Here is a 14,880-nt window from a genome sequence, read left to right on the forward strand (position 1 = left end):
GCACTGGCGTACTGTTAACACGTCTTCTCCATACACATCCGTCAATTTTTTTCTCGCTTGGACAGCATTTTTACCTTTTCTGAAGTAAAAAAGTAAAATATGACGAAAATGCTGCTTATTGCTCTCCATATTTAAAAGGGCACCAACCAAAAACTACTGCGTAGAATTAATAGAACTTTTTCACACACAAGCCTTGCAATATCAGCTCTCAAGACATATAATGGTTATGCGGCTTAAGTGTGAAGTTGGTTTCGAAAAAACGTAATTAAGTCCTCTGACGGGAAAAAACGAAATTACTTTCCGAACAACCCAATAGCATTTCCAGAGAGAGAGAGTTTTGGAGAGATGGTTCAGGAAGATAAGCGGTGATATGTTTAAAACCTCTCGTATCAATTGATTTTTTTTGCAAACCACACATAAACAGCATGGTCAGTGACGACAGACAATTTTTTTTATAATTTGGATATGAAAAAGGTTTACGATGTATATTACTGGGTGAAATTTTATGAATATGAAACGTCTAGTTGACATGGTGCCACCTTCATGAATAGGCTCGAAAGGCCAGTGGCGGATCCAGATGATCCTTTTTTGGAAGGACGAATGAGCAATGCATAAAATGTTGGGGGAGGGGGGGGGGGAGAGATGATTGATGAAAGTAAAATTTACAAAAATTTAAGAACTTAAGTATGATGTGTTTTTCTTCGAATAATGTATATGATTGATATGGTTGAATAAAATTTAAAAGTGTTTAGAGTACCAAAAAAAGGGAAGAATTCCTACTTTTTTGGATTTATTATCTAAATTAAACCCGTCAATTTTTGATTCGTTTGAGGACTCGTGAAGAATTTTCAGTAGCCATTTAGGTCCTCACTGAACTTTTTTCCTTATAAAAGGAAGTACCAAAATGGTATCTCTTTTTATCAGTTTTCGTACCGAATATTATGAAGTACAAAAATTGCATTTGTAAATAAAATTTGGAGATGGTTCTGGATTTGTTTGTTGATCAAGCCGTTTAATATTCGCGTATAAGTTTGAGGTCCCTCCCACGAAACTTTTTGCTAGAAACACATTTTTAGAAGCTCTTTGTCGGTTAATAGGAGGAAGGAAGGTTTGGAGGTCCCTCTCCAGAAAACTTCTGAAATTTAAGGGTATGTTTTCGAAAACATAATTGTTTTGACATCTTTAGTGACTTGAAGGGAAAGGATGAGGTTCATGAATTCTCCTCAATCGCTCCTTGATATTGGAGTTCAGCAAACACAATTATAGAAATCTTTAATGATGATAAAAACCAGGATGTTCGGGGATTTTTTCGGAAAATTTTCGGAATTGAAATCCTAAAAATGCAACTGTAGGCTGCCTTTGATGACGTAGCAGAAGACATAGGGTTCAGAACTTTTCCTCAGAAATGTTTCGATGTAGAAGTTTTAAAAACGCAGTTTTAGACAACCTTTGAATGACACTGAAAGACTGACATGCGGGCTCCTCTCGGGAAATTTTTCGAAATTGAAGTCCTGAAAATGTAGTTGGAGTCCAGCTTTTATGACGTTGTTGGAAAGAACTGGGTTCGAAACTTTCCAACGGAACTTTTTTTCAAGTGGAACCTTGAAAATGCGATAATTGGCCATCTTTGGTAGCGTTAAAGAAGGGATGGAGTAAGGATTTGTCCCTCAACTTTTTGATATCGAAGCTTCAAAAAAGTTAAGTTAGAGAACCTTCACTGATGTTAAAGGCAAGGCTCGGGAGCTCTTCCCTGGTAATATGCTGATAATTAATCTCCAAAAACACAGTTTAAGATTTTTTTATGTAGTTAGGAAGAGGTGAGGTTTAGTTTCTTGAAACTGAAATCTGAAATATTAACGTAACTGCACGGTGACTTAGGTAACATTATGTAAAGGGATGGAATTCAAGTAATCTGCCCTGGAAATCTTTTTGAAAATGAAGCTTCAATAATCCAAGATTTTTGCCGATCTTCGATGACATCGGAAAGAATGGATTCAGGGATTCTCCCGTAGTAAATCTTATTTGACTACTGATCTTATTTGACTTTTGGAATTAAAGGCGTAAAAATACAGTTGTAGGCGATTTTTTGTGATGTGTTGGGAGGGGGAGGGGAATTAGAGAGGTTTGGTGGTCTTCTCCCGGACGTTGTTCGAATTCACAAACTTTTTTTGGGGGAGAAGGGGAGATCGCCTCAATTACCCCCCCCCCCCCCCTGTGGATCCGCCACTGCGAAAGGGTGTATGAAAGGGAGTAAGAGTATCCTACGAACCAAGGAACGTTTTCCAAACTTCTGGAGACTGCTTCCATCCGAAAGGCCAGCCCATGATCACAGTATTATGCTTGAGACCGCCCAATCCGGCCGTTTGGATCCTGCATGGAAGAAACATTTTAGTGAAGATAGGTGAAAACTTAGATAGCCGTCAAAAAATGTTATGAAATTTGAGATGCGTCAAAAGATACGAAGAAATTAAAGATAGATAAAATTAAAAATACAAAAAACTGTCACGTAATTAGTTAGCTCACAAAGTCAATAAATGGCATTAAGTACGTTCAAAACAGTTTGTGAAACTTGACAAGTAGTTCAATAATACTGAAAGAGCAGAAAAGCCGTCAGATTAGACGGATAAGCTAGGAAACAGAATACTTGAAGGATTCTTGTGCATTAAACATATTGCTTTTCGAAAAAGTGTTTTGAACGATATTTTAAAGAAATATATTTTTAGTAAATTAGAATCGCTCTTTTTGAACGCATTTTTGTTCTTTAAAATTGAGCTTTATACTTAAGTACTGCACTTAAAAGTTTTCGCATGTTGGTAGAGCAAAATAACCCTGCTGTATCAACATGTGAAAACTTTTCGGTCGTGCCTTTTTCAAGCGGGCAATGAGCAAAGACCTATTTTGTCAACATTGTTCTCAATTAGAGTTGATTTAATTAGAAAATGTGTTCACCTCTTCTGCCATAAGACCAAATTTATATTGCTAGTACATCTACGTACATTTCGCGAGAAGAATTAAAGTTCAGGTGTATTATTTAGTGGTCACTTTTCAAGTATTTTATTTGATTATAGAGTAAGAGAATTCATTTTATGCAACATTTTAAAAGTATTCACCACGCCAGCAAACACTGCAGTTCGAATAGCGATAGACATATCGCCGCCTCAGAACAGCATCAGGATATCTTACTGTTATTTCTGAGCTTAGATGTCTTATTATCGCTCGGAAGCGACGATATGCCAAAAATTTCTTTTTATTTCTTAGATCAAAATATTTACAAACTGTAACATCTTTTGCTAGTCCTTTTGTACTTAAAAAATTTATTTTTAAAATTTTTTAAAAGTGTCTTTTCAATGGATACTTTTCAAAATTTTGACTCCCTAATGATGTGTCAAGAGATCTCTTTTGGAATCTGGATGAAAAGTTTTGAACATTGATAGGAAATCAAAGTGAAATATGTGATTTGGCGAAACAGTTAAATGTAACAAAGGCAGAATTGAGCTCTTTATAAAGGCCGACGAAATAAGTGAGAATTAGGGCTCTCTACTCTTTTATCTTCGTTAAGTAAAACCTTCGATAACATAACCCATAGTGAAGATGGTTTAACGAACTAATGTTCTCATTTACAGCAGATCGTAGTTGGTAATTTAGAGAAGACTTCCATCTCTCACTAGGACTGTGTGCTGGTAGGGTCGAAATGACTACTGGAAGAGAAATTAATGCACGAATTCAAGAGAGGGACGAATTGCATATTGATTTGTCTACCGGTAGAGGTTTTTCGCCATACCAACACGGCGCCAAGATAGATAACAATTGACCATGATATACACACGCCCATACGCCATTCCCACGACAAAAAAATCTTATTCTAGGTTTGGTCTTCGTTTAAGTCCAAGGAATTTTTCAAAAAGAGGACGTGAGCTTCATTTACTAGAGGAAAGAACCATGGAGGTGGAGATTAATCTCTATGTAAGGAATGAGTGATATGCATGCAATGTACCGACAGCTCGCTTATTACATACAGATACTGCAGTTTCGTCCTTGTTATGGACTCATCAGCCTGGAATAGTGAATAAACGACCTGAAGGCAGATTTCATTCCATTGAAGATGAGAGTGTCAACAAACTGGCAGCTAAAGTAAATTTAGCTCACTAGCGATATTTGTCTGTAGGTATTTCGCACGTAGTTTTGCCTTAGGGATTAAGGGTGGTAACTTACTACTTAATTAGTGCTATACTCACAGGTGGCTCAGTCCATCAGCGGAGCTTTTGGACACGACTACTTCAGCAAATCCTTTTACACGTTCCTCCCCCATGACTTTCCTAAGGCTCTGTAAAAAAGAAGAGAGAGAGTAAGAATCGATCAGTTTCCAGATTAGCATTTAACTCAAGTCAAAAATATCACTAATGAATATTCATTTTATAGTTTCGAAGCTTCCTCACATGCATGAGTGACGTGAAGAAAACATGAAAACGTAGAAATTAAAAAATAAGATAAAAATTGACACATATAGTCATAGCCGAATTTAGCTCGACGTCGCCCCTAGGCAGATTTGAAATCTGCCACTCCTCCCCCCCCCACATACAAAAAGAATCAAAATTACCTTGACTAAAAAAACGCAAAAAGTAGTGCTCTCGAAATTTAAACTATCAAGCTAAGGCCCCTATATATACGAGCCGACGCATCAGCTTAAGATCAGCCTTTTTGGATCGGAGCGCGTGTTTGAGTGGTTGTCTTTTCTGGCGAGTTATCGCGTTGGTGGTTGTTCACTGTAAGCAATTATTAGCGGCACATGAATTGTTTATAAAATAAAATATTATTTTCTGCAAATTTGGCAAAATCCGAAACTTTGCTGTGGTAATCCAAGCAGTGCAACAATGAAAAATCCGATCCAAAACGGCTAAAATTAAGCTGATGCGTTGTCAAGCATATTTAGAAATGATGACATTTTGCATTCAATGAGCCCCGATGGGAGATTACTGTGACCTCCCAAAAAATTTCTTTTTTAAAAAAAAATTGCTGACGATTTGGCTAATTTGAAAACAACATAGCACCACTGACATTCTTTTTTCTTTTTAAAAAATTTTTGAATTGTTTTTTAATGACGGCTAATGTTTTATTCCATTAGATATTATGTGTGTATGACATGCGAGCATGCTCATATTTTATCATTCAGTAAAATGGGAACTTCATTCGACAAATTGAGAGTTTTCCCCTCTCAAAAATTTTTATTTCGGCAAAGCATATTAAGTTAAATATAGGTACAACATTATATTTCAGCACAAGTATAATTTTTTCGTGAAAATAAATTACGGTTATTTTGGGGTGTCAAATCTCCAAAATTGCCATGACACATTGCATATTGTTCGCAGATTATACGCCGCAGACGCCTTTGTTTTCAGAACTGCAAAGAGTGCTGTTGCTGAATTAAGTTCTAGAAAATACTTTTTATAGGGCATGATTTTATGTATTGAATGTTTTACGTTTATTATCCAACTTTTTTTTCCGCAACATTCGCTAATGTAGAGGTAAGATAATTTCCACAATGTAAATTTTGCAGCTTGCATCAAACTATTGAATCATTGTTTATGAAATACGGAAAAAATAGATACAGTAGGAGTTTCAGCTTTGTACTCACCTGTTTTGCTGCTAGGGCCTCACTGTACCGCTTCATGAATTCTCCCTCCAAGACGGCAGACACTACTGTTAAACCCTTGCCTACAACAAAAAGAAAATAGTGACTAATAATGCATAAAAAACTTCCCAGATACAACAGTGCAATTATTCGTATGATGTCACCAACAAAACCCTTCCAGAAAGAAGACAACTGTACTTTTAACCGAGATATTTAAGTTTTTCCGTGCTATCTAGGGTAGCCAACAAATGGGCGTATTCATAGATACAAGTGTATCTTGTCTTATAGACCAATAACGAATACTTGCTCAACTGTGTATCGTAATAGTCCATTGACGGAGCAAGGAAACAAGTATTCAGTTAATCCCTTATCTGCAGCCGGGGTATATATTCGCCTTGCTTAGCCAATGCATTAACTGCCCCGGGCGTATACGCCCTTCCAAAATACTGTGGCGCACTCTCAGAGAGCACAAAACCCAACTTTACCCCCAAGCCTTGAGGTTCTTTTGGCTCAGCAGTAAAATACTGGGTCATCATCACAAAGGACTGTGGATCAATGTCCACTACGGACACATTGGACATCTCACCGTCCACACATGCCACATATTGCAGACACATCGCTCACTCTGCTATCCACACCCGTATGTCGCAATACTATCATTCGTATTGTGTTGCTCCCAGTAAAATTATTTCCAAAGCATTAGAATACAGTATTTTGTATTTTAATTTTTTTTCGCCTTATTCTTTATTTTGTGGAAGTAAAGAGATTTTAGCCATCCAACCTTGCACTTATTTCGCCCCTATTGTATTTATAACTACGTGCACGAATGTAAAAAAAAAGAAGAAAAAAAGTGGCATTGGGGAGTAAATCTTGTACATTTTCTTAGGCAGGTAAGGGGTTAAGTTCTCTGCAAATTATTGGTACATCACTGGGTCATAAATATCGGATTATGCTTCTAGAGCCGATGTGCTGTTTGTGCATCTTCACATAACTTTGAAAGAGTTACTTATGGATATGGTTCGAATCGGAAGTCGTAACGCGTTTTTTAATCTGATTCTAATAGACGATTTAAATGTTTCGGAATTAAACAAGATTGAGAAGCAATCTTCGGGGTTTGGTGAGCGTTAGCGAACTGGGGTACGGAGCCCCCTAGTAATTATAATTAACAATTTGTTAGTCGAGTTCTGAGATCTTGAATTCAAATTACGTTTTTCGCAATCACGAATTGCGATAGGACCCTACTGGCTGGGTTTCTTGTTTCTACTAAAAACTTTCGTCACAAGCATAATTTGAATTCAGACATCAAAATTCAAATGATTGCCAGAGGCGGGATTCTGGCTGTGGTACGTTGGATTTACTGTTTTCGCGTAAGAAGGATTGTGTAAAGTCAAGAAGAAAGTTTATAAATAATTCGATTCTGAGGCCCATGGACGGCTGCATTATAAGAATAGAAACATAAAATCAAAGGACGGGACGTCCTTCAACGGCCAAGTGAAAACAATAAGTAATTCGATATTGCTCAAAAAATTTGGGGCGCCTTAGGTTTTTTTTTTTTTCTTCTTTTATAAAAAGTAATAATAATAATTGATAAATGAGTAAATAAATATAAAAGTAACACTTCCCATGGTATTAAAGAACGGTCATAAAAAATATTTAAAGAGCTAGGTAAGTAATTATTGTAATAATTATACATAACTAATAAACATTAGAGTAAAATCATTGAAAATTAATCGTGAAATTAACGAAAAAAATTTCGTATAGGATAATACAATTACATTACATTTTCTGGCCCTTTTTTAGCCTACTTTCCCAGTAAAAGTCAGAAAAAGAAGAAAAAGCACGAAAGAAGGCTTAATGCATCTTAAAAATGTCACGAAAAAAAAAAAATCAAAAATAAGTAAAATAATTAAATAAATATTGAAAAATTGAAAATTGGAAAGTAGATGGGGGAAAATGTCTTGCCGGTATGTCTGTCTGTCGGTCTGTCTGTCTGTCTGTTCCCCCCCCCCCCTAACAACTTTTGAATGAATAGTCCGATTCGAACAAACTTTTTTTTGTTCGAAAGATCTCGGCGAGTTCACTTTTTGTTTTGAACTATTTTTTGTTCAATTTTGAACAGTTCAAAAAACTTAACATTCGCGCCTACGGGGAAATTCAAGGCAATTCCGAACTGTGAGGAGAATTTGCTTCGAACAAACTTTGTAGGAAAAAACTTTTTATGAAAAACTTGTATGTAAAATATCTTTTTGATTTGAACAATTTTCCGTTCAATTTTGAACAGTTCAAATCCCTTAACATTAGCCTACGGGGAAACTGAAAGTCAATGTAGATTCCGTACTTGAAGGCGGATTTACTTCAAACAAATTTTCTTGGAAACAGCTCTTGACGCCAAACTCCAGACTGCGACTCCGAGAATTTAGGGGCACCTGACTCCGGCTCGACTCCTGTGCCTGATAATTAATTGGACTCCGACTCCCAGACTTCGACTCTGACTTCGTAGCTTTGGCAAAAATTTATATACGGAGGACAGATGACTGACTCCGATTTTTGGATATTCGACTCCGACTCCTTTATCCCAAAATGAGATTGACTCCGACTCCACAGCTATGGTTTTAACTGTGAAATAATTATTGATGATATGACTTGTTTTTATTTTCACGCTAAAGTTTTAATTTAGTCATTCAGTTTTCGGCGAATAAACTCGAAGTCATTCATGTTTCTACATAAAGATATACGCAGACGATTTTTTTTTTGACAATGAAAAGTATTTCTTTAAGTTGACATTTTATTGTTTTTATTTATTTTGGTAATTGCATTAATTCATTTAAAAAATTATTTTTGGCAACAGGTGAAAAAGAAACGATTTTTTTTCGATATGATGTATTTATTTTAATAAGTTTATTAATTTTAATTATTATTTTTTCGTTTTGAAAGCTGTCAAAGAATTTTTTTAATGGGAAAAAGTGCTTTGCTAAAAAGGTGCTGTTTTTTTTGTAAGATGAGTGAGGAATATTTTATTCCTAGAAATCAGCTTAAAATATTTAAAAAATATTTTTGAAACAATTTGCGATTTTAGCTATTTTTGAGAATATTGATCAGGTACTAGAAAGTAGTAGGGGTATATGGGAAAGTAGGCTCGTTTAGTTCTAGACAGAACTTCTTGTTGCTTTTTGAATAAGGATTTTTTTTTAATGTGGACGAGCGAAAATCTCTGAGGGCTGGTCAAATTTTTCTGCTGACCGGTGCCGGACCCCCGTTGAGAACTGCTGTTTCAGAAGATTAGATTATGATGCAAATTCCACTTTTTCATGCATTTTACTGAAATGTAGCGTATAATTTGATTTATTGAATGAGTTTTCTCTTTATATGATTTCATAATGCATATGGAGGATTAAGCGGAACTCATAGCACTTATGGACCGAAGATAGAATAGGGTCAGGTGGGGTAAAATGGATATAAAATAGCCTACTTTTGGATTTTCACTCCAGTATTTTTGTCAAAATATTTCGTTTCTAATTTTTTTTTGTTTTATGTATACATTACATATGTTGAGAGTAGAATTAAATGATTTTCACACATAATTTGATACAAATTTATTTTTGAGAGGAGTGTTTATGACTATATGTTTTGTATACCCATTTTACCCCACGCAGGTGAAAATAGGTAGCCTATGGGGTAAAATGGGCATTAAAATCTTAAGAAGTGATGAAAAAGCATACTATTTGTTCAATGCAGTGTGATAGTAAAGGCATAAGAGTCAGTTATCAAAATTTAACTATTTAATTAAAAAAAAAATAGTGCAAATAGTAACTTTGACAACATATTAATAAGGTTTCTTTGAACGCATGATATCCATACTTGTCTTTCTTTTAAAAAAGTAATGGCCTATTGTTAATTTGTGGCGCATTAAAATTTTTTATTATTTGATGTTCTTCAATGAAATCCATGTCGTCTACATCAGAAAAAAAAAATCCCCCATCTCGGATTTTTTAAAAGTATTTCACCTCATAAAATTTTCCTCAACAGCCACATATTTGCCAATAAATTCTTTCTTGCTTGTTTCCTCAAAGTATAATACTTATACCTTTGCACCTGTGGTTAAACGTTGCTTCATAAGCATATTTTCAGCAGTTTCTATTCCAGATACTTCCTCTGAATGGAGACTTTCTTTTTCATCTATTTTTTATTTTCTTGTTTTTAAATTCCTTACGTTTTTCACTTTCAACTCTCAGCCTTTCTAAAACATCTTTGTCATTTATTTCCTGTATTTGCCAGCACCTGTTTAAGTTGTTTTAAATAAATCATGCAGGTAGTTGTCAAATCTGAAGCACTTGTTAAAATTGCTGACAATATTGCACTTTTCAAATCTTTATAAGGTGACGAAATTGTGCTTTGTGACGCACACTTTTCGGATTGAAACGAGGATGTGTTCCGAGAAATTAAAGGTACATTAGAGAAATTGATAGAATCTGATTGCAATCAAATAAAAATGTGATGAGCAGCAGGCTGGGTCCAGCATATTCTGAAGAAATTGTTATTTTATGCGCAAGTGGCACATAAACACTAGAATAAGTATACCTGTGGCTTATTTTTATTTATTATGATGCAGTGAAGTTGATTTTATAAAATCATAGCATTGTGCATATTTTTATGTTTCAATCATTTTGAATCAATCACAAATGAATTAATATTCATTTAAAGGAAAATATGCTGTACCTTTTAAAACAACTTGCTGGAATGATAAGTCTAACCACATATACCCATTTTACCCCATTTTCAAAATATGAGATTAAAAATAGAAAAAATTATTTTTTTTTCTTCCCTGTAAGTTGAAGCAGCAATAAAAATGTCCAACTAAAGATATTATGACACAGTAATGAAAATTCCTCTAAAATCAGGAGCTGGAGATAGAAGTTTAAGCAGACAACATGAGGCTTGAATTTATCGACTTCAATTTAAAGTGTTACCACTCACTAAAAAATAATCTATTGAAAAAATATATTTTGTGATATAGAATTCAGAACAGCCAAGTATAATAACCAACTCAAAAAAATACAAATTTAATTTAAAAAAACTGACTTTTTAAACCATATATTTTGACTACCCATTTTACCCCACTTGACCCTATTATTGCTGTGGAATTTCTTAAGCCTGTAAACTGCGTGTGTATGGCATTAACTGCGTTTACCAACCTTATGGGGAAGGAAATCAGTTTCCGTGAACCCCTAGTCAATAGAGTAAATGTTTTTGTTTCTTTTCCCACTTGGCAGACGGAAACATCTTGATGAAGTTCATGAACCTATCAGTTTTCAGTCCCTCTGAAACAGCAGAAGGGTTGGAGTACAGCTGTTTCTTATCACAGCTGATATATGGATGCCCCAATTGCCAAATCAGTTGACTCCCCTTTTTCTAAAAATACTCATTCCTTCTTTAATAGTGCTTTATCAATGCTTAGCATGTGAGTTTATATACAATTTTTTGTTCAGTACATTTCTGACCATATGACGGCAGAAAATGTAACACGAGGGCCTATTTAGTCCTGTGGATAACACCATCTTCTTCATAACTATTCTCTACGTTTTGTTTTATGGAGTTAGTCGATTTGGCAAGTGAGGCATCCATGTGGTAGGGGAAAAAATATGGGTAGGAGCGGCTTAATTCATATTGCATTTTGGACATAGAAGATAAACTTTAAAATCAGCCGCATGTCGTTGTGCCCTTGTTGTTTTTCGGAGTAAGTGTAAACACACTGAGCGAAGGAAACTTCATTCGATAACAAACTGTCATAAAGTCAATTTTTTTCATAACAATTACTCTCAGGGAGCAACAAAGCTAAATGAAGGAAGGGAACTGACCTGCCTTGAGTTGCGAGACAAAAGAGACGAGCTTCCGGTGCTTGGGCATGAGGTCGGAGTTGAGCTTGCAGAGGACGAGGATCTGGGGTCTCCAGTTTTTGGTGTGGGGCGGTCCTTCTTCTAGACGAAGCAGGCTGTAGCGGGCTGCAGACAGGGCAAGACCACGGATGCCGTCACCCCACTCTTTCTCGGCCCTGCAGTGGAAAAAATAGAAACTCGAAAATCATAACATGTTTCACAAATCCACATGTTCTCTTATTTTAAGTCTTTGCTCCCACATTATTATACAAATACAAATGTGAAGACCAGCAACAAGCTCTTGTCCCAGCTAAGCTGGTCCTAGTCAATTTATTAGTCTTCAACAAAGATCAATGGCCCTCTTAAATCTATCCACCTCCTTGCTCATTACCATCTCTTCCGAAAAGCTGTTCCAAGTGCCCACAACCCTACAAAAGTAGTAGTTTTTCCTTATTTCCAGGTTAGCATGAGATTTGAATAGCTTAAAACAATGACCACTCGTCCTGCTTTCGGTGCAAAAATTTAATCCATTAACATCATTCATTTTGATAAATTTAAACAATTGAATCATGTCCCTTGTGATTATTCATTCCCCCTCCCCAGGCTATACATATTAAGCCTATTAAGTCTGGTATCATAATCTAAATCTGAAAGTACCCTTAATAGTCTAGTTACAGTTCTTTGAACCCTTTCCAATACACAAATATCTTTCCTCAGATAAGACGACCAAAACCGCATAGCATACTCCAAATGGGGTCTTACTAAACTCTTATATAAAGGCAGAAGAACCTTCTTAGATTTGTTTGAACTAGATCTATTGATAAACCCAAGCATTCTGCTGTCTTTGTTACTTGCAATGCTGCACTGTTGACTAAACTTGAAGACCTGATTTATTAAGATACACAGATCAATAACATTTTCTACCTGACTAATGATTGCACCCTGTAAATGATAACTCGTACGCTTATTTTCATGATCTAAGTGTAGCACTTGACATTTCCCTACATTAACTGCCATACCCTACCTATCCGCCCACTTAGTAATATAATCTAAATCCTCTTGAAGTTGTTTTTCCTGTTCTTCATTTTCTACAATCCCCATAACTTTTGCATCATCAGCAAAACAATTCATGCTTCCAGAAATATTCTCAAATATTTTATATCAAAACTACAAAATGTTGAGCCCTTGCTTACTAATTGAAAACAAAGATAAATCTTCGACTTTAATTGCATTGTAATATCTTGGTGAAAGTCTTACGGCCTTTTTAAACCAACTTCGCAAATGAATGAGAAAGATACCAAGATCACAGACTAAACTAATTTACTAATCAGCATACTTTGTACACATTTACAAAATCTCTTCTTAGATAATCATTTCATATCATTGCATGTTAACTGTTTTCTTTGTGAGCACTTGAGCTGTCACTCAACTCCCTTTGCTCCTTCTCTTCTCGGGGAAAAATCCCTTTTTACTCTCTAAAACCAACGAACTCATAAATACATCGGCGTTGGCGCCTCAATAACGAGATTATTGAGACTAGATGTCCACAGATCATTATTAATCAAAAAAACCCCGAAAAAGTACACTGACAATTAATTCGCATTAAATCAAATTCAGTTTCCATACTGAAGAGTCAGGGGGGGGGGGAAGGAGGAGACATTACATTATATAAAGAAAAAAAGCTGAACTTACCCCATGAACTCGATATACTTGTAAATGAGTCCTGCCAGGGCCATGGAAGCCAGGGCATAATACCAGCTGCTAATGAACATAACTGCTAGACACAGTATCACACCAAGTAGTGAGACAACCCTGAAACAGAATTTGAAAATTCTAATTTACTCATCAGACTTGAGAAAAAACTCATTATAATCGTACTTTCTTTCAGCCCTAGCTTCCTAGCATCATCCCAGGAAACACATTACGGAAGTTCATTGAAAACCAGAAGTGATCAATGCGCAATATTAAACCCATCAATCTGGCAATGGTTAATTCTCCTCCTACCACACATGCACACTTGCAAAGTGGAAAAGCATCAAAACTTGTTGGCACAATAAAAATTTTCAAAGAGTTTTTTTTTTTAATTTTTAGAGAACGATTTCATATTAGATTATATTTAGGAGGCATTATCTTTTCTAAGGTTTCATTAAAAACACTGAAAATACATTAAAAATACTCAATAATTTAAAGAAATTCTATTGATATTTTATAGATATTGTTTGCTCAGTATTCCTATCTATCCGCAAATTTCCTGCCGAAAATGCGATACAAATTCTCTAAATGATATAATAATTGCATCATTTTTTAGTCAGTATATTTGTATCGCAAATATGAAAAGTCATAGCTTAAAAGCGTCAATCTTAAAACATAATACAACAAATGCCAAGTGTTTGTGAGTATGGAAGGGATCTCAAGCGTATCACTAAAAGGTGAGGTAAGGTGAAGAAAACTATGGAAGGGGGAATGGGATGTTTCAAAAATAAAAAAGAAATGAAATAAACTCAATAAAACCAACTGCATTTAGATTACTATTTAAATTTTTAAAAGTCAAAAAAGTAAATGACATTTGCTCCACAAAAAATGCTTTTTCAAGTTTTTCACTGTATTTAAAGAAACTAGCATTTTTTATATTCTCCGCTGGAGTATATTTAACTTCACATCTAAATGTTATCATTTCTTTGATCTGTGAATATTTATTCTAATGGTTACTGGAAATATGTCGACGATTCTTATATTGCAGATCTAAAGACGTCAATTGTGCAGCATCTCGAAACTCATATAAGGCATTATATTGTGGCAGTGGCAAGTGTAAGAAGCACGAATCATACATGATTTGTTGTACGAGCTCGACAAAAAAGAATAGGGCAGCTGTATTAGCCGTTGTAAACTTTAAGTTTATGTCGTAACGCTAAGAGAGTCAATTTGTGAAGAGGCTCTTGACAATCTCACATAAAACAGTTCTCAGTGTTTGTTAAGCAACACATTCATTTATTGATACAGATTAATAGAGCTCTCAAGTTGCTTTCATTACTTGTTAAAAACCATGGAAATTGGTTAGGAAGATTTTACCGCATCCTGTCCTTCGGATGGGGTTGTATTGACTACCCATAGTTTTGCTAGTTGGTCATCCTGCAAAAAATAATAGCAGTGAAGTCGTTTATTCAGTCGAACGACAGTGAAGTCGTTTGTTGCAATATGCAGTTACAAAATTTGTTTCTATCATTAGTCAGCGAATAATTTGACATTTTGATGATGTAAAAACGTCCATCCTAGGTTATTTTCAATATACAAATCAAGCATAGATTCTTTTAATTACGTGTGAGCCCATTTACTACTTAATATATTCCAAAGAGTCGCCGGTAGTAATGACTAAAATGC

General features: G+C 35.3%; 1 protein-coding gene across 1 annotated transcript in view; it reads right to left on the reverse strand.

The window, feature by feature from the left end:
* The window catches only part of LOC129228406 (solute carrier family 12 member 6-like), a 75,380-nt gene that overhangs the window by 27,291 nt on the left and 33,209 nt on the right, over positions 1–14,880 (reverse strand). The window contains exons 15-19 of the mRNA XM_054863085.1: positions 13,195–13,314; positions 11,485–11,678; positions 5,633–5,712; positions 4,236–4,324; positions 2,270–2,370 (exon numbers count right to left, since the gene is read on the reverse strand). Of these exons, the coding sequence (XP_054719060.1) occupies positions 2,270–2,370; positions 4,236–4,324; positions 5,633–5,712; positions 11,485–11,678; positions 13,195–13,314 (584 nt within the window). The remainder of the gene's footprint in view (positions 1–2,269; positions 2,371–4,235; positions 4,325–5,632; positions 5,713–11,484; positions 11,679–13,194; positions 13,315–14,880) is intronic.

The sequence above is a fragment of the Uloborus diversus genome, chromosome 8 (genome assembly GCF_026930045.1).
Source record: "Uloborus diversus isolate 005 chromosome 8, Udiv.v.3.1, whole genome shotgun sequence".
Lineage (NCBI taxonomy): Eukaryota > Metazoa > Arthropoda > Arachnida > Araneae > Uloboridae > Uloborus > Uloborus diversus.